General features: G+C 46.7%; 1 protein-coding gene across 11 annotated transcripts in view; it reads left to right on the top strand.

Annotated features, from left to right (window-relative positions):
- The window catches only part of TTC7B (tetratricopeptide repeat domain 7B), a 255,906-nt gene that overhangs the window by 121,990 nt on the left and 113,472 nt on the right, over positions 1–20,444 (top strand). For 8 of the 11 annotated variants that reach the window (XM_081510892.1, XM_081510887.1, XM_081510886.1 and 5 more), the window contains 4 exons: positions 2,262–2,340; positions 9,081–9,253; positions 15,469–15,532; positions 19,358–19,495. In XM_081510892.1, coding sequence (XP_081367018.1) covers positions 2,338–2,340; positions 9,081–9,253; positions 15,469–15,532; positions 19,358–19,495 — 378 coding nt within the window. In that variant the 5' untranslated portion in view covers positions 2,262–2,337. Of the gene's footprint in view, positions 1–1,470; positions 1,636–2,261; positions 2,341–9,080; positions 9,254–15,468; positions 15,533–19,357; positions 19,496–20,444 lie in introns of those variants that run through there. The other 3 variants (XM_081510889.1, XM_081510888.1, XM_081510890.1) reach the window with 3 other exon arrangements.

Raw genomic sequence — 20,444 nt, 5'->3', positions numbered from 1 at the left:
AGCGGAGCTCCCGCGCTCGCGGCGGGTCCTTGTCGGTGAGCCCTTTACTCAGCCGCGTGTGCACGTCCTCCCCAAGCTCCCCAGCCGTCCCTCCCCCACCCTTCCTCCGGCGACCAGAAGCTGGTTCTCTAAGAAAACAGGCCTTCTTGTGTTCCTGCTGTTTTGTTCCTCCTGCAAGCATCGTCCTCCGGTCTGAGAGCTCACATTTCCTTTGTCGGGAAGGTGAGAGCGTTGGCAGAAAGCTCCCAGCTGGCCCTCTCACTGCCGGGTGACTCTGAGCAGGCCATTTCTCTTTAGTGTCACGGTGGACTAGGTCGTGTCGGGATCATTTCTAGCTAGAAAATTCTGTGTTTCTATAACTGGACAAGTATCTCCCTCTGCAAGGAGAGCCCGGGAGACGTTCTGAAGGGCCCGCTCCCGCCTGGTGGCTTCCCCCTGAGTTAGAGCATTTGGATTGAATACTGCCTACTCAGCACCTAGTTCCCCCTCTGCAAAAACAGCCGTGTAAACCTGAGTCTCCGATTACACTGTCTCAGTGCCACCTTTACTCACACAGTTTAAAACACCATGATTTGTTTACATGTGTACGTGCTCAGTCATGTCAGACTCTGGTGATGCCGTGGGCTGTAGCCCGTCAGGCTCCTCTGTCCTGGGATTTCCCAGGCGAGAATACTGGAATGGGTTGATCTTTCCTTCTTCAGGGGATCTTCCCCACCCAGGGATCGAACCCACCTCCTGCATAGCAGGTGGACTCCTTACTCCTGAGCCACTGGGGAAGCCTCTTTTGGTACACACTGGGAGTTTACTCTGGGATTCTGGACTAAAATGACACTGCTCTGCCCGGCGCATCCCTTTCTCAGCTGTGGCTGGTTCCTTCCCCCCACCACCCACCGTGTTACTTAAGAGAAAGGAGCTTCAGTCCAAAGCGAATGTACTCTGTTGCCTGTGAACACAGATCCCATAAAAGCAAATGAAGGGGAAAGCAGCATAGATTGCATGTCCCAGGGCCTATTACCTAATTTTTATTCATGTCTCCTTTAGCGCTGCCTGGAGTCCTGAGCACAAGCTTCTCTTTTTTATGCCACCATAAAGCTTCTGATCCGATATCATCTGCCATGTGTGGGTGAGAGGACTATGGGAGTGTTCATGTCCCGGCGCCAATAAACCATTATCTTCAAGTTCCGGAGCTGTTCTTGTGAATGAGAGCCCTGGGATGTCGCGTCGTTATAAGACACAAATTAATAGCCCCACGAGTGCTCGGAGCATACAGAACGCACGTGTAGTTTGCTTTCATCCCTTTGTGCGATTTAAAGTGTCATCCAAGAAGAGAGCCGAATACCTAGCCTCTGCCGCGGCCAGCAGAGGCTGGCTGACAGGCCCGCTCCGGCTGACCTGCCCAGTGGCTTTTTGGAAAGATGAGATGTGTTCTGATGAGCAGGTTATAAATATCACTGGGTTATGTCATAGGACGTGGCGGCGCTCGATGTAAAGGGACCTGCGGGGAAGTGATCCCAGCCGGCCAGGCCGGGCACAGCCTCAGAGAGGGGGGACAGACCCGTGGGGTCTGGGTGTGTGGGTCAGGGTGAAGCCAGGAGTGATTTGCCTCTTCACGAGACGTGCTACCCACACGGTGAGGTCTGTGGCCGTGATGTGAGATGCGCTGACCTCAGTCCAGGGGTGCCCGCCCACTCGGGAGGGGCCGTGACCCTCTGCCTGCCTGGTTAGGGGTGCGGTTAGGCTGGGGGGGCGGTGGGTGGCTTTACTGGGCAGTGGTGTGTGTTCTCTCAGACCCAGAGCACTTGCCTGATAGAGCCCCTGGTTTTTCATACCTCTGTCCTTTGTCTTGCCCACAAAGGTGGCAGGTCACTAAAAGCCTTTCCCACATCACACACATTCCTGTACCTTTATGCCACCCATCCTGGGTTGAAGAGTTGAGCACCACTCAACGGAGCAGGCTGAGCTGCTGGCGGGTGGAAGGTAGACTCGTGAAAGATCTCTTGCCTTTTTTTTTTTTGCCTCTGATCTGGCTTTCCAACATTTCTTTGCTTGAGAAACTTTGACTGTGGAAGCACAAAAGCCCATCAATCTTAGGTCAGATTTTTCAGACTTGAGCAAAGGCGGACAGGCACGTGCAGAGCAATGGTTCGCTTACCATCTCGTCGACAGCGTTTATGTAGACAAAATGCACTGGAATGTGTGTATAAAATATATAATATTAGTAGAGCCAGATGGAAGCCCTGTCAAATTCTGTGTGCCCGCAGGAACCTGACAAGAGGAGTCGGGAGATTCAGGGAGCTCCTCAGAGCGGTTGAGACAAGAACAACCCAAAACCTGCGAATGGTGAGTGTGACTAATGACTTGGTTCAGGCCCGAAGGCGCTTCAAGCACCTTCTCTCTCTTTCGTGTTATAAATTACATATTATGTCTCATCACAGATTATGTAATATAGACGTTATACATTTTAAGTTCTATCTCAGTGAACCGTATCGATGCACATCATACATTCGCCAGCCTAAAGGCATTGGAGTTTAGTGGTCACAAAATTGTTCAGCCATCATTTATATTTAAATCAGAACTTGCTCATCACCCACAAAAACCTCCATGCCTGTTACTAGTCAGTCTCATTCTACTCTTCCCGCAGCCTCGGGGGCCACTGATTTACCTCCTGTTCCTTTGGATTTGCCTATTCTGGACATTTCATATAAATGGATTTCTATAGTATGCGGTCCTTTTGTGACTGGCTTCACTTGGCGCGATGTTTTCAGGTCCGTCCATCCTGTACTGTATGCCTTCACTCCTGTCCGTGGTGGATGATACTCCAGTGCAGGACAGACAACATCTGGTTTGTTCAACCACCAATCACTAGCGCATTGGGATTGCTTCTGCTTTTCAGCTCTTCTGAATCATGCCGCTGTGAACATCTTTGTGCAAATTCTTATGTGTATATTTGTGTTCATGTTTCCTGGGTACACACCTGGAATTGGAGTTGCTAGATCCCATGGTAAGTCTACATTTCACCTCTGGAGGAATTGCCAAACTGGTTTCCAGGTCGCTCGCAGCATTTTGCGTTCTCGCCGGAAGTAACGAGCGTCCCCGTTGTTCCGCGTCCTCGACAGCACTTGTCCATCATCTCTTGTGGCCGCCGCCGTCGTAGCGAGTGTGCCGTGCTGGGTCCTTGTGGCTTTGATTTACGTTTCCCTGTGGGTGATGATAGACATCTCTTCAGTTGCTTCGCAGTCATGCTCTGTTAAACCGTAAGACGTGCACCCTCTACGGCAGTTAGAACGTAAGGCCTCCCGGCACCAGTGTGGTTGTATGCTGAAGGTTCATACCACACCCTCGACAGAGCAAAGCACACTGGATCCTAGGAGTACCTAGCTGTTCAGCTATATTGCCCATAAAACTCAGAAATAGGAAAGCTAGTTAAATACACTGACTGGTCAGCAGCTTGATTCACCTGGGGACTTGAGTTCTCTCTCCTTCCTTTTAAACCTTTCACTCTCCTGTCTGGGAGGCTCATATCACACCTCCGCAGCGTGCCCTTCAGAGCCAGAGTCACCGAGCGTCCGGTCACCGAGCGTCCGGTCACCGAGCGTCCGGTGAGGGCCTCCTGGCTTTTGTCCTCCGCGCTGTTGCCTGCCTGTTATCATGCGCCCTCTACCATGGTTTTTAACTCTTTTGTCCACACCACATGGCATGTGGAATCTTAAATTCCCTGAGCAGAAATTGAGCCCACACCCTCTGTAGTGTAAGCCTGGAGTCTTCACACTGGACCCCCAGGGAAGTCCCTCAGGAACCCTTTAAATGCTGTGCGTGTTCAGCCGGGCGAGGCTTAGCCACTCCCGTCGTGGGAAATGAGGCCGCATCTTCATGTTGGTGTCTCCAGAACACTAGGGTGTGGACGCCGACTCGCAGGCCCAGGGGGCTCAGCCACAGGCTCTCTTAGGATTACCGTGCCGAGTCTCCTCAGTCGTGTCTGGCTCTTGGTGACCCCACGGACCGTGGCCCGGCAGGCCCCTCTGTCCATGGGATTCTCTAGGCAAGAACACTGGAGTGGGTGGCCGTTTCCTCCTCCAGGGGATCTTCCCAGCCCAGGGATTGAACCCGTGTCTCTTAAGTCTCCTGTGTTGGCAGGCGGGTTCTTTACCACTAGTGCCACCTGGGAGGCCCAGAATTATAGGAGGTAAGAAAGATGGGTGACTTCACACACACACACGCACGCGCGCACACATACACACACACACACACACATCACCAAGAACTCACTTGGTCTTTGATATTTATTTATGTGTTGATATGATTTATGGGTGCCCTCAGAATTTCAAAGAAAACATTTTTTGATCAACACAGTTCTTTAAGGGGAAAAAAAAACGCTGCAAAAATATGGATAAAAATTGTTGCCACATGTCTTTTCTCTCAAATTGACCTCCTCCCCATATTCCATAAAACTTCCCAGCTGGTCAGCATGACCAGCTCACAGGGTTCGAAAGCATAGTGACGGCACAGGCAAGGGTTCTTGTAATTGGTCTAAAAGCTCACTTAGCCAGTCTTTCAAAATTCTGAAATATAGACTCTCAAAAAATACATATTTCATTAAGGAAATGAATGGTTCTTCCTCATTAAAAGGCGTGTGTACACGGACTGCACCGTAGGAATCTGCCTGTTGCTTACATCAACATTATTTTTCAGAGTTAGAGAATATTTTCTATTATTGTGTAAGGTTTATGATCTTCAAATCAATGTGTTTTAACGTATAGAAATCCTGTGAGGTAGGATTCTGGCCAGAAATATGTTAGGAAGGAAGAGTGGTTTCTTCTTTTTTTTTTTTTTTTCTGAGAAACCCAGTGGAGAGACTTCCAAAGGAAGCCTGTGAGGACTAAAGCTGGCCCCGGACACTTCCAGCTGTTAACTAACTGGTTAGTGTTAACATGGGCTTCCCTGGTAGCTCACATGGTACAGTAATCCATCTACAATGCAGGAGACCTGAGTTTGATCCCTAAATTGGAAAGATCCCCTGGAGAAGGAAATGGCAACCCACTCCAGTATTCTTGCCTGGAGAATCCCATGGACAGAGGAGCCTGGCGGGCGACAGTTCACGGGGTCACGAAGAGTTGGACACGACTGAGTGACTGACATGTTCACGTTCAGCATGAGGGGAGTCCCTTCCTGCTCAGCGTCACACTTGAGCTGCAGGCACGCCTTTGGTCTTGGTTGATGGCCCACGAGTGACCTAAATTCAACTGTTCCTGTTTTCTTGAGTGCTCAACTAGAGGCGTGCATCCGATACATCTGAGGACTCAGCAAACACACAACCCCGTGCCTGACCTCGGGAATGCCAGCCTGTGGCTGGACTCAAGAACCTGTATTTTCTAGTTTCTACAAGTGACTCTTTGCCCAGCCTAGCTGAGAAACACTTCCTGGGACGTCTTCACTGGCGTCTTCTGGTTTCCGTGGACACGAGGAAGCTTCTCTAGCTATTGCCACTCATGAGACAGGGTTTCTTGCGTGTGTGTGTGTGTGTGTGTGTGAGACTTTGGTTTTTTTTAACTTTTTATTTTATATTGGAGTATAGCCAATTAACAATGTTGTGATAGTTTCAGATGGACAGTGAAGGGACTCAGCCTTCCATAGACATATGTCCATTCTTCCCCAAACTCCCCTCCCGTCCAGGCTTCCACCTGACATTGGGCAGAGTTCCCTGTGCTCTATGGTAGGTCCTTGTTTGCTGGTGATCCATTTAACACAGCGGTGCGTACATGTCAGTCCCAAACTCCCTAACTAGCTCTTCCCCCCATTGTTGCCCACTGGCAATCTTAAGTTCCTTCTTTAAGTTTGTGAGTCAGTTTCTGTCTTGTAAATGAGTTCATTTGTACAATTTCTTTTTAGATTCTGCACATAAAGGATGTCATACGATTTTTATCCGTCTCTAAGACAGTGTTTCTTAATTGCTGTATGATTCCTTTTCGATTAGCTGATAATTGCAAATTTATGATATCCTTATGAGATGGAAAAGTTGCTTTGTAAACTCTGGTGTGAAACTATAGCAGAGAAGGATTTAAAAGTACATTTACAGCAACCCCATTCCTAGATAAATACTCCAAATGATTGAAAGTAGGTTTTCAACCCAAAACTTGCATATGAATGTTCATAGCAGCACTCCTTACAGTAGCCGGAAGATGGAAACAACTCAAGTGTCTACCCGCTGAGACTGAATAAACAGGATAAATGGACTATCACTCAGCTGTAGAGAGGAATGGAGTTCCGATTCATGCTGCTACATGGATAACCCTCGAAACCATCATGCTGAGTGACACAAGTCAGACACAGAAAGACCGCATGTTGTATGGTTCCTTTTATATGCAAGTCCAAACTAGGCAAACCTACAGACACAGGAAGCAGATTCGTTGTTCCCAGGGTGTGGGAGGAGGGAGGATGCGGAGTGACTTCTCAAAGGGTATGGGCTTTCCTTTTAGGGTAAACAATGTTCTGGATCTAGACAGTGACCATGGTTGTACAACACTGTGAATGTGCTAACTGCCACTGGATTGTACACTTTAAAATGGTGAATTTTATGTTGCTGCTGCTGCTGCTGCTAAGTCGCTTCAGTTGTGTCCGACTCTGTGCGACCCCATAGACGGCAGCCCACCAGGCTCCTCCGTCCCTGGGATTCTCCAGGCAAGAACACTGGAGTGGGCTGCCATTGCCTTCTCCAAGGTATGAAAGTGAAAAGTGAAAGTGAAGTCACTCAGTCGTGTCCGACTCTTAGCGACCCCATGGACTGCAGCCTACCAGGCTCCTCCGTCCGTGGGATTTTCCAGGCAAAAGAGTACTGGAGTGGGGTGCCATTGCCTTCTCCGGAATTTTATGTTATAGGAAGTTTATCACAGTTTAAAAACACAGGCCAAAAAAAAAGTACATTTAATGACCGAATTTGTACAACGAAGTTCTTCTTCCAGACCAGCTTTCTTCCTTTCTTTCCTTTCATTTGAAATATATTTGGTAGTCATCAACAATTTTTAGGCATTTAAACTACAAGCTATATGTGCCCTGAGTATGAAACATAAAAGGTATCATAGACGTTGGTGATCTTGCTGATAATTTCTCCTGTTTAATCTCCTCTGAAATTCATTTGTGCTTTCAGTGGACATAACCAACAGCCTTCCTAATTGGAGGTGCATGATGAGCTGATGCCTTTAATATATGCAATCACATTAAAACCTCATTGAAAAGCTCTCTCCGGAAGCTTAATGCCTTGAGGGAAAATGAGGTCTGGCGTCAGCTGTCCATCGGTGGACAAGCAGACTGTCTTGAGAAGAGACTTTTACCTTAGAATCCCTCTGTGACAGAACATCCACAATGTGAAGTTCCTGTTCATTTTTCTCTTTTAACGTTTTTTTTTCCCACAGCTAGAGCGAGTGGAGGTTATTCTTGCCAGTTGATGCTTCCAGTAGAAGTCATTAGTTTATATGACTGCAGTGAGATCAAAACGAGGCCGTAATGGGAGGTTTAAGAAAATGGTCCAGGAACTGTTTAGGTCCTGAAAATCGTGTTCTTATGAGATCTTTACAGATGACTCAGTTGGGGATGATCGGAGTGCATCTAATTTCACATTTTTATAGACATTTAAAGCCAGTGGGTCTTACTTGGGAATAATGAAGAAAATTTGCCTTTACTCAGTGGTTATCAGGAACCACTAAGCTAGTGATTGGGTTGCATTTAGGTTTCCTTGTGGTGTTTTAAGAGATTTCTCACGGATGAAAGCCTAGCAAAGTTCTGTTCTGGAACATATTGATTTAAAAAGTCCTCTTCTCAGGGAAGATCAGTATCCTTTGCCTGCATCTTCCAAAGAATATGCTAAAACCTTGTGGAAAACCTGCTGGGTGACGTGTTCTTCCCTGCCTCTGGCTGAGTGTGAGGTCGCCCGGGTCACCCTGCAATACAGTCCTTCTATTTTCAGAGGGATTTTTTTTTTTTTTAATTTCTCTTCTTTGTCGCTGGGAGGTGATGAGGACATCAGTGAACACAGTTCTTCTTAGCAGCTGCCTTGTCTGCTGCCCCCAGTACATCGTCCATGGTGCTATTCGGGCTTCCCAGGTGGCGCTGGCGGTGAAGAACCTGCCAGTGCAGGAGACATAAGAGACACGAGTTCCATCCCTGGGTCAGGAAGATCCCCTGGAGAAGGGCATGGCAGCCCACTCCAGTCTTCTTGCCTGGAGAATGCCGCGGACAGAGGAGCCTGGCGGAGCCGGACACGACTGAAGTGATGTGGTCTACATGCGCGCGTGGTGCTGTCCTAGGCAGCGGGGCTCTAGCGTGAGGAAAACACAGCAATCTGCATCTAATTTAGGAGGACGAGACTAGATATTTCTGAGTTTTCATAGTGAGAAAAGAGATATCTACCCAGCTTTGAAAAAATGTATTTCTTGATCAGTATCCGTGGTTCCCACTTTGCCATCTCTGCACTTTGCACAAGGCCAGTGGGAGCCTTGGGCTGGAAGACCCAGAATGCGGGAAGAACAGGTCAGGGCCTCAGGTGCTGAGGGTCAGGGAGGGGACGCGTAGGACTTGTCCTTGGCACTCCTAAGAAGGAAAATGTTCTAAAAGTCTGCACCAGACATCCTCTTATCATCAGCAAAGAGATATTTTTCAGGGATTACATCATCTAGGTTGAGTTCTGGCTTTCTGCCAACTTCGGGCTTTGGCAGGCATCGGTTGGACAGTGATGAAAATATTTGCAGTTCACCTATTATTTAGTTAATATAAGAGCTTTTGGAAAAGAGCTTAACTAAAAATTTCAGGTCCAAAACATGTTTAGTGTTCCAGAACATAACAGAAGCAGGGCAGCATTTGAAGGGCATGAGGTTATCTGTTTTTTAAATGTTTCAAATATCTTAGTGTATCATATTTTATTTTTTTTGTCATCAACTGGAGAATTTTCATCATAGGAGTAAAAATTTTTAATGAGTCTTGGAATAGTGATGACAGAGTGATGGCTGAAAAATGTTTACTAAATGAGCGATGAATGAGTGAAGGATACAAAATAGATTCACCGCTGACCCTTTGCTGCTTTGTGTCCGCAGACAATAGCCAGGCAGCTGGCGGAGATCTTGCTGCGGGGTATGTGTGAGCAGAGCTACTGGAACCCTCTGGAGGATCCGCCACACCAGTCACCCCTGGACGATCCTCTCCGGAAAGGAGCAAACACGAAAACGTACACCCTCAGCCGGAAAGCCCGCGTCTACTCAGGAGAGAAGTATGGGAACTGGGGTCCTTGTTTGTGGCTTAGGGGATGGGAGGGAAACTTTGGGCCTCCCAGGGGGCGCTAGTGGTTAAGAACCCGCCTGCCAGTGCAGCAGACATAAGAGACCTGGGTTCAATCCCTGGGTCGGGAAGATCCCCTGGAGGAGGGCTTGGCGACCCACTGCAGTGTTCTTGCCTGGAAAATCCCGTGGACAGAGGGAACTGACTGGCCTCGGTCCATAGTGTCTCAGAGTCGGACGTGACTGAAGCGACTTAGCACACACACACACAAGGATGTATAGAAGTTCAAGGGTAGGTTTTTTTTCTCCCCTGAAAGAGAACCGATACCTCTTTACTTTTCATAACTTCAGCAAAATCCATGCACTAGTGGGGACATTTTAAGTAGCAAAATGCTCTCCTTCTTATCTAGAATAGCTTGGGTGCTATTCTCAGCCTTCACTGTTGGTCTTTGGGATTTTCGTTCAGATTATTATGAGCACTTCAGCATCATACAAAGTTATTAGTAAGCCAGAGTTCTTTTTTTTTCTTTTCCTCAGCAATTCCTTGATCCCTTGTTTAAAAATTTGTTTTAAACTGAATTAGCTGTAAGAAGAAGGCAAATTAAGTAATTAACACATGGTTAATAATTTACAAGTGATTGAAAGGTGATGTCCCTGTAGAGTGTGTTCATTGTTTTCAGTTTCGAGGTTGGGACCCATCACCTTTGAGGAAGATGGGGTAAGGACCCACGTGGGGCTCCATCTGGGATTCCCCTAGGGGAAGGAGTAGGCGGGGGAGAGAGAGAGACCCCGAGGCGGCAGGAAGACAGGAACCGGCTTGACTCATTCCCGACTCCTCCCCTCGGAGCCTTCCTTCCCGTCTTTGTTCCTAAGACCGAGGCTCGAGGCTCGGTGGCTTTTCAGAAGCTCGCCATGAGGGGAAAAGGAACGTGTACGAATAACTATGGAAACCTTCTTTAGTCACTGTGCGGTGGGAAAATGGCTGAAAGCCCGCAGGCTGCTGCCTCTGAGGCCCCAGGGAGCGCTGACAGAGATGGGGACTAGAGGCTTATCGCGGGGGAGGCTTCTGAACAGCTTCAGGGGGCAGCGCTTCTCAGGGTAACTGCCTCTCAGTCAGTTCAGTCGCTCGGTAGTTTTCGACTCTCTGCGACCCCATGGACTGCAGCACACCAGGCCTCCCTGTCCATCACCAACTCCTGGAGCTTACTCAGACTCATGTCCATTGAGTCGGTGATGCCATCCAGCCATCTCATCCTCTGTCATCCCCTTCCCCTCCTGCCCTCAATCTTTCCCAGCATCAGGGTCTTTTCAGATGAGTCAGCTCTTCGAATCAGGTGGCCAAAGTATTGGAGTTTCAGCTTCAGCATCAGTCCTTCCAATGAACACTGAGGACTGATCTCCCTTAGGATGGACTGGTTGGATCTCCTTGCAGTCCAAGGGACTCTCAAGAGTCTTCTCCAACACCACAGTTCAAAAGCATCAGTTCTTTGGCACTCAGCTTTCTTTACAGTCCAACTCTCACATCCATACATGACTACTGGAAAAACCATAGCCTTGACTAGACGGACCTTTGTTGGCAAAGTAATGTCTCTGCTTTTTAATATCCTGTCTAGATTGGTCATAACTTTTCTTTCAAGGAGTAAGCGTCTTTTTAGTTCATGGCTGAAATCACCATCTGCAGTGATTTTGAAGCCCCCAAACATAAAATCAGCCAATGTTTCCCCATCTGTTTGCCATGAAGTGATGGGACTGGATGCCATGATCTTTATTTTCTGAATGTTGAGCTTTAAGCCAACTTTTTCACTCTCCTCTTTCACTTTCATCAAGAGGCTCTTTAGTCCTTCTTCACTCTCTGTCTGTCTGGGTGCTGTCCCAGTGTGGCCTCACCCCTTGAAGGTAGAAAAGCTCAGAGTGCCGGCCATGTCTCCCTTCTTTCCGGAACTGCTCAGTCTTTGCCATACATCAGCTTCCCCATCTGTATAAGAATTATGGAGGCAAAACATAGATCGAGTTAAATGTAGTTATTAGTTAAAAGGAAGATTCCCATACCATGAATGGTTATTGAGACAAAAATTTCATTTCACACAAATACACACAGTCATTTTTATTAATGTTTTGTTGAGATCTAGTTCACATGCTATACAATTCACTCATTTAAAGTGTACAATGCACTTTAATATAGCTTTTAATATAGTCACATTGCTCATCACTATGGTCAAATTTGGAATATTTTTATTACCCCCAAAATAAACCTAGCACCCCTTAGCCTGCCTTCCCCGCAAACCCTCATACTTTCACATGAATTTTAGGATCATTTTGTCTATTTCTGCAAAAAACAAAAAAGGGCAACTAGGATTATGATAGGAAATGAATTTAATCTGTAGATTAATTTGAGGAGTGTTGCCATCTTAACAGCACTTCCCAGGTGGTGCTAGTGGTAAAGAACCCACCTGCCAGTACAGGAGACTTAAGAGACATGGGTTTGATCCCTGGGTTGGGAAGATCCCCCGGAAGAGGCCATGGCAACCCCCTCTAGTATTCTTGCCTGGAGAATCTCATGGATGGAAGAGCCTGGCGGGCTATAGTCCATGGGGTCACAAAGAGTCGGACACGACTGAAGTGACTTAGCACTCACACACACCATCCTAGCAATGTTAAGTCTTCGTGACCATGAAATGTCTTTCCATTTATTTTTCTTTAATTTTTTTCAACAACAGTTTGAAGTTTTCAAGGTATAATGTTTGCACTTCTTTTGTAAACTTATCTAAGGGTGTTTTGGTGTGTGTGCTATTCTTTTCAATACTATCATAAATGGAATTGTTACTATTACTTTTATTTTGGGGTTGTTTGCTGTAAGTATATAGAAATAAAATCGATTATCTATATTGATTGTGTATGCTGAAGTCTTGCTGAACTGGTTTATTAGTTCTAATAGTTTTTTAGATCCCTTGGGATTTTCTATATACAAGATCATGTCGTCTGCAAATATAGTTTTACTTCTTCCTAACATGGATGCCTTTTGTTTCATTTTCTTTCTTCCATTGTATTCCTCCTCGGAAAAAGCACTTGAGGTGGCTTAGATAATGAAATGCACATTAGATTAGATAATTAGCACAAAGTAAAGAAGGAGGCTAGAAACCACTATTTTGTTCCAGGAAGTGAAGGATGAATTTTTGAACACTAGGAACACCATACATCGTGCTAAACTCCTCTGTAGGCCTCAGAGGAGAAAGTAATTATCCTGGCGTCCTAAAAACAGGTCTGAACCTCCTGGCAGCCAGTGCAGAGGTTTTTGGTAAGGAAGAGGATGCTGTTTGAAGTATAACAATGAGGGACATTGAAGGGTCCTGATAACTACTTGATGGCAGAACCAAAGGTATGAGTGATCAGCTCCTCCATCACCTTCCTCCATATCTAAGGGCGCAGTTTTCCAGCTCCACAGCCTGAGGCCTGGGGGCCCCAGGACCTCCCCTTGACACTCTTGGGTGCTAAGAGGACAACATCACAAAAGGAGAGCCCAACAATTTTCACTGTCCGCCCTGAGCTCCGCAGGGAAGAGGGAAAGAATGTCCAGAAATAGGTCTAGAGAATTCGTAATTGGTGGGGGGTAAACTACAGTGTGCAGTTTTTCAGGTATGTCTCTTAAAAATATCCTTTCCCCTCCCCTGGTCCCTGCTTCCTGCCAGTCCTCAGAGCTTTGCAGCGTCCCTGGGGACCCACTTTGCCTGCCTTGAAAAGGGTAGAGGGTAGAGCAAGGGTAGAGGAAGTAGAATTAAAATCAGTTAATGTGCTACTTGCTAGCAGCTCTGGTTAAAATAACACAACCTCGCATATAAGCAGCCTAGACGGCTCAAATGGAATTCAGGGATTATTTTGGACTCAATTTGCTGGTGTTAAGTCACCATTAGCATGGGCTGTCTCTCTTTTCAATTAGTCTGGACAAGGCAGAACTGGCTAGCTGTGGGGAAAAAGCTTAATGTTACTGCTTTTTTTTGTGAGGCCCCAGTCGCATGTGAACATGAACCAGAATGTCAGGAACTGATGGCTGGATGGACACACACACACACACTCACACAAGCATTCTTAATTCACAGCCTGTAGGCTCTATTTCTGAATTTAAGGGGAAAGAGGTGTTCTCTCTTTTAAAAAACCAAGTCACCTAAAGCTACCCTTAAACGAGGTCACTGCAGATTCTAGAATCTCGGTCCTTGCTCACAGGCCCTCCCTTTTTAAAATTTTTTAATTGAAGGATAATTGCTTTTCAGAACTCTGTGGTGTCATCATGTATCAACCAGAATCGGCCACAGGCACACCCACGTCCCCTCCCTCCCGGACCCCCTCCCGTCTCCCTCCCCAGCCCAGCCCGCAGCCGGTCCCCATTCTATCTGTTTCACACACGGCGCTGTGCGTCTCCATGTTGCTCTCTCCGTTCATCCCCCCCCTTCTCCCACGTCCATAAATAGGTCTGTTCTCTATGTCCTGAAACAGCAATAGGAACCATCCCACAGGTGGTCTCCTTACCTCCAGGATGTCTGAGTTGTAAAGTCTCAATCAGTGTACTCTTTGGCCTTACTCCTCATGGGCTTTTGACACAGTACAAAAATTGCCAGCACTTAAAAGAAAACAAGTATTTAGAATCATTTGGAAAACATTTTTTGACCATTTGGGGGTGGCAGGGGACCTCATCCCTTCTCTTCAGTCCAGTTCAGTTCAGTCGCTCAGTCGTGTCCGACTCTTTGCGACCCCATGAACACCAGGGAGGCACACCAGGCCTCCCTGTCCATCACCAACTCCTGGAGCCCACCCAAACCCATGTCCATCGCATTGGCGATGCCATCCAACCATCTCATCCTCTGTCTTCCCCTTCTCCTCCTGCCCTCAATCTTTCCCAGCATCAGGGTCTTTTCCAATGAGTCAGCTCTTCGCATCAGGTGGCCAAAGTATTGAAGCTTCAGCTTCAACATCAGTCCTTCCAATGAACAGGACTGATCTCCTTTAGGATGGACTGGTTGGATCTCCCTGCAGTCCAAGGGACTCTCAAGAGTCTCCTCCAACACCACCGTTCAAAAGCATCAATTCTGCGGCACTGAGCTTTCTTTACAGTCCGACTCTCACATCCATACATGACCACTGGAAAAACCATAGCCTTGACTAGATGGACCTTTGTTGGCATTGTAATAGTACACCTTGGAAGGTATAAATTTAGTCTTTATTTAGTCATCTCCAAAACATCCAGGAGTTTTTTTTTTTTAACCAAGTTAACTTCTTTTTTTTTGGCCCCGCTGCACAGCATGCAGGATCTTAGTTCCCCTTCCAGGGGTTGAACCCGTGCCCCTGCGTTAGGAGCGTGGAGTCTTAACCAGTGAACCAGCAGGGAAGTCCTTAACCAGTTCATTCTTCCTGCACCCTTCTATCATTCCACAAAAGAGCTGAGTTTGGCCCAACTTGTGATGCAACTCACAGTTCTACTCAAGGATTTTAGAGCTTTAGAATGGAGAAAAATGCGGGAAGGCTTTTAAAATGCTCAAATCACAAAAACTACGATATAGAGAATAGAGATCAGAGTTATGTTTGGTTTTTATTGCTCTCTAATCCTGAGCAACATTGAGCTTAAAAGCCTTTCCTTTTAATTCAAGATGTTGAGTCTAGCCAAATTCCATAAAATTGATTAATAAGACAGTTCTTGCATGCTACCTCAAAATATAGCATGTGTGTTTCTGTAAGATAGCTCACTTAGCTCACTAAACTCTTACAGTATCCTAGAAATTATTCAAACTCTAAAATTGCTTCCAATCTCCTATTTCATCGAAATGACAATATACAATATGCCAGCTAGCAAGTAAGATATAAGAAGAGTACCATGTAGTGAACTGGTTTAGGAGAAAGTCTGTGTTATTTAGACAATGTCAGTTTGTACTGATCAAAATTTCTGCCTCTATAATAGTCACAGATGTTATTTGGGCTTTTAACTTGGTTTCTACAGCTTTACCCTGCTACCTGCTATTAAAATGCATAGTTAAAATGTATAAATTCCATAGATTACCATAGAAGTAAACAAATTAATTCAAGTGTCCAGATCATCCAGCATGTTCATGGGTTCTGTACTGTATAAAAATTTAGAAGCTGTTAGCGTTCAGTCCTGCTCTTTGTCATGTATTTTGTGTTACTGTGAAATTGCCATGTATCAACGTGAATTTTCTTTATACAGCATTTTTTGCCCTCAAGAAAATACTGAAGAAGCCCTGTTATTACTGCTGATTAGTGAATCAATGGTGAGTAGAATGTGTTTTTACATTTTTCTTTCCCTTATTCCTTTAGTCCCTGTTTTGATATGGTGACTCCATTGGGATAGTGCCTCTTTTTCTTTGCAGAAACAAGAAGAGTACTTTCTGAAGGGGATACCTGGTGGGAAAAATAACTAAAGTGGTTTAAAGAGAGATGTTTCTAATTCTTGGGCTGGCTGGAAATGCCCCTTGGGTTGGCCTGAAACATGAAGCTTCTCTTTCCCTTAGCAATTAGCAGGCATCTGAGTTCATTCATTTATCCACAAAGTACTGATTGAACAAGAACACAGTTGTATATGGGGAACTATGGCTAAAGTGACCATCAGGGGAACCTTAAATGGGGGGTGGGGAGAAGCCCTCAAGGGTAAACCTTTATGAGCCTTCTTCATTTGCCTTGGTGGGAGGGAGAATTTGGGGGCGAAACACTGGGTGTATTGAACCTCTGGTTCCCATAGCAGCAGCCTGATGAACCTGCCTTGTGTTCCCGCCCAGGTCCTCTCTCCAACCCCCCACGTGTTCCCCAGGCATTGCACAGTCCCAGGCCAGGAGAGCCCACTCTGTTACCCGGCTCCGCTGTTGGGAGGGAGTTTTTGCCAGGCCATCAGATTCCTTTGAAATGTTTTCTTAGTGTTTGGCCAGGAGATCGAATTTAGGTCTAGAATTTCGTCGTTCATCATTTACTGGGTTTCTTCTGGGCACATCGCTAGGAGTGACGGCCCAGCCTGAAGCATGCCAGGGTAATATGGGTCATAGTAGTTAATACCTTGGCACGTAAATGACATGTGCTGAGCACCTGAGCAGAACAGCAAGCCCCAGGGCTTGGAAGGTCCTCATGTCCACCTACTCATTTAGACGAGGGACCGGAGGCATCCTTCAGTGGTCTCCTGCTCCTTCTAGCGGATATCCTGTCTCCTTCTGTGACTCCCAACCTGCTGGGCAGGCAGAAGGAAAAACAAGGAGAAAAAGGAGGTGTAACTAAAGCAAGAGAAGGTGGTCCCCTCTACTCCAAGCTTACAGTTTAAGTGGAGGCATGAAATACCCTCCGGGAAGAAGACTTAGAAATGGGTGCTGAGTGAAGAAGGGGCAGAACAGGCTGGGGTTGGGCAGGGAGGGTAGCTTTCTTGCCTTAATTTAAAGCTTTGGGTTTTCTTTTTCTGTGAAATGGCCCTGAGATGTTTACAAGAGTGAGACTGCTTGAGTTACCGCATCTTTTTATTTGGAAGCGCGTTGACGTCATTGGCCCCACTTCCTCTGAAGGATACAGGTCGCCTCCATGGCTCATCTTTCCTTGACTGTCAGCTGGTGACTTCGGATGGTGTCATTTACATCCTCTGCTCTGCCTTGGCACAGTCGTGGAGGCACACATGCGCACATGCCAGCACCCAGGGGCCTCCTGTAGCCGGTATTCAGCCAAGCAGATCTCACCGTGCTCCGTCGGCAGTTCTCTGGTGGGTGGAGGGGGCGGGGGAGTGCTCACTGCCATTGCCTCCTCCTCACTGGGCTCTTCACCGCCTGGCATCGAGCTTCCTTCGGGCAAACTCAGTTAGTGACCGTGTAAGAGTTCTGAAAGCATGGGGTCCATACACTTTCGATCTCTTGGACAATTTTGATTGAAAATATTGTGTTCTGTTGTCAGGCTGTGTGCCTTCCAGTTTGGAATTTGGGAAGGCTGGCGACATCTCTAGGATGCACACTCTCAGAGTAGACGTCTTGGGAGTGATGTCTAACTCTCCTGCTCCCTCCCTGCAGTGACAGATCCTAATAATACTCAAAGTTCGGATCACTCTGAGGCAGTCAAATTCGACTCTGTCGTATTTAATTTCCAGAAAATCTCTTCCAGAGGATGATGAAATCCAAATGATGACAGTAAATAAGAAGGATGAGGTTTGCTAGCCAGGATGGTTATGTTCTCCCTGTAAATCATTCCATGGTTACGTAGGTAGAAATCTAAATTAAGTTGCCTTTGGAAGCCTTTTTTCATGTCCCTTGATTTTTTTTTTTCTTTCAGTTTTTAGACAGAAAATAGATGTGCTCAATTTCAGAACCAAAATGAGAATTGCTGTGTTGTGTGTGTGTGTGTGTGTGTTTGTGTGTCTGAGAAAACTGTATTCTCCTCTGGTCCTGATTTTAACTTAGAAACATAAATTTGTCAATGGTCCCTCCGCCTACAAGAACTCATTTGGAGTTGAACCGTGTTCTTACTGCAAATCAAATTAGTTTCTCCAGAAGAAGAGAGTTATCAGAATTGTATTTTAGCACGATTACCACTGAGACAGCATTCTGGGATATTTATTATTTGTGGACCTACTTGAGATTCTGTATTGTACTTTTTTAATCAAAAGGCACTGATAGACTTTCTCTTTAAAAAGAAAAAAGGAACACGTTTGGCATAACCTGAAAATCTTTCTTAAATGATGTTTTGTTGTATTCCCTTCTCTCCCAGGTCAGTCTCAATATGGAACATTTGGAGCAAATAAATCAAATGAGACCACTGACAGCAGGCCCTATTTCCCTCACAGCTTCTTTTGTTGGCTCTGAAGGCATTCCTAACCAGAAAAACTTAACAGTGAAATTTTCAAAAGCAGGCTTGTTTCCGTAAGAGATGACTCACTTTGTAGGAAGTGGCCTGTCTTATATATTTCTTATTTGTCTTTGACATTTAAGAGGAAGGAGTTTTAAAATGAGTAAGTACTGACAGGAGGCTACAAGTCAATGCCTTGGACTCACACGAAAGAAAGCATCCGTCTCATTAGTGAGTGAGAAGGTGTGTGCATGGCCTTTCCAAGTGTCAGGCTGGAAGGTAAATGTCGAGCCGCCTGGACCAGTGACCCTGGTCCCTCGAGAGCCAGTTTCACAGGGAAATGGAAGGGCCCTTTCTGTGTCCCGAGGGATGGATAGGTCTGGAGACTTCTGTTAATTAGAAGGGAAAAGAAGACAGGCAAAGTCTAACTTTATTGGTACTGAACTCCCTGTTAGGGAGAAAAGGAAAATGAGCTACGTTTAGAGTCTCCAGTACCTGTGATGTGTTTGGAGGAATTGGGGGAGTAATTGCAAAAGTAATGAAAACAAGTTGCCATGGAGAGCAGTTGATCTCTAGATAGATGAATAAGCTTGACTGCGCCTGCGGTATTTCTGTGCTGAGCAGGGGGTGTGAAATAGACGTGCCTCCTGGTTCTCCTGAGTCCTCTGCACTAACACCTTTTAAAACAAAAGTCTGTTTGCTTCTTGCTTTCTCTTCTGCATCTCTTCTGTGCTTCCCTGAACGAAGTTGAATGAGTCTTTGTAGTCTTTCCCAGTGACGCTATCATACAGCGATTCAAACGTTGCTTGGATGAGAGGGGAAAAGCACGGTACATCTCTGTAGGACTGAGGTGCCCTGATAACACCGTTTGGCAATGGGAAGTGTGGGGCTGGGGATTTTCTCCCGCTCTTTCATGTAGAGGAGAAGCAGGAGCCATAAGTGAGGCACAGCAGGGCTTCATCTGATGGATGATTCTGCTGCCCCCGAGGGCAGCTGTGTCCGCTGCGTGGCTGGCTGTGAGCCTGAGCCCAGGAGAAACCACTGTGCTTTGCATCAGCTCCTAAAGCTTCCTCCAGACGCCTGCCAACAAGGACAAGTGCCCTCCAGGCCTTCTGAGTCCTGCAGTGCTCTGGGGATTTTGAGTAAACGACCCCTTACTCACTCCTGCCTTTGTCCCCAGACCCTAGGCAAGCTCTCAGGGGCAGCAGACCCTGGATGGCTTCCCTGCACAAAGCTATAGCTGTGTGCACAGCCAGCTGACCATCTGCTTCTCTCTTCCGTGTTGTTTTCAGGCCAACCGGGACGCTGTGCTGAGCAGGATACCTGAGCACAAGAGCGACCGTCTCATCAGTTTACAGAGCGCATCTGTGGTCTATGATTTACTGACCATTGCTCTTGGAAGAAGAGGCCAGTATGAGATGCTGTCGGAGGTATAGCCCTTGAGTCTGGTTGACTTCCAGGCAGTGGGTGGTGCTGGCGGTGTGAGTGCTGGGAGGAGCTGGGCGACCTGGTACACACACACACACACACACACACACACACACACACACACACACACACACACACACACACACACACACACACACACACACACACACACACACACACACACACACACACACACACACACACACACACACACACAGACACACACACACACACAGACACACACACACACACACACACACACACACACACACACACACACACACACACACACACACACACACACACACCCTGCCCCCCTCACTGGCAGCCATGTGCCCTCGGGCCCCTCATCTAACTTTGGTTTCCTTCTCTGTAAAATGGGAATCAGGCTGTACAACGCGGTGGTGGAATTCATTAGTGCTCACTTCCTGCCGATGGTCCATAAACCCACTGGGGGTGAGTTTGTGTGTAAGAGAAGGAAACGTTTCTCAGGCAGTTTCTTTTGCAGTATGATTTCCGCGCTGATCCCCATTCTCCCATCTCCCATTAATTTCCTTGTAAAGCTGGTTTTATTTTATGTCAAGTGTTGAGGCATAACTCCTGGCTCACGGGCGACTTCCGGCCCAGGCTGCGTCGTGTGAGCCGGGATAGGCTCAGGGAGAGGAAACGCTGTCTTCACGTGGAGTCTTTCGCTCATTCTGAGGAGACCCCAGTTGCTTACAGATCTTGTTGCCGCCTCATTCCCTCAGCTGCTAAGAGACGTTCAGGCTGGAAGCTGGACTGTTTTCCAGTTTCGGGAGAAGCTGGTTAGTCGGCGGCCATGCTTATTGAGGGACTGCCCAGAACACCAAATCTACCCCCTGAGAGACTAATTCGGTCACAGGATTAGTTTATCTCTTCTCCAGCGGAGTAAAAAGAAAAGGAGGAAAGAAAAACAACTCCTTTTGTTCA

The sequence above is a fragment of the Giraffa tippelskirchi genome, chromosome 7, assembly GCF_054371585.1.
Source record: "Giraffa tippelskirchi isolate mGirTip1 chromosome 7, T2T-mGirTip1v1.2.pri, whole genome shotgun sequence".
Taxonomy (NCBI): Eukaryota; Metazoa; Chordata; class Mammalia; order Artiodactyla; family Giraffidae; genus Giraffa; species Giraffa tippelskirchi.
Note: the sequence above shows the minus strand (reverse complement) of the source record. Positions and strands in the feature narration are given on the sequence as shown.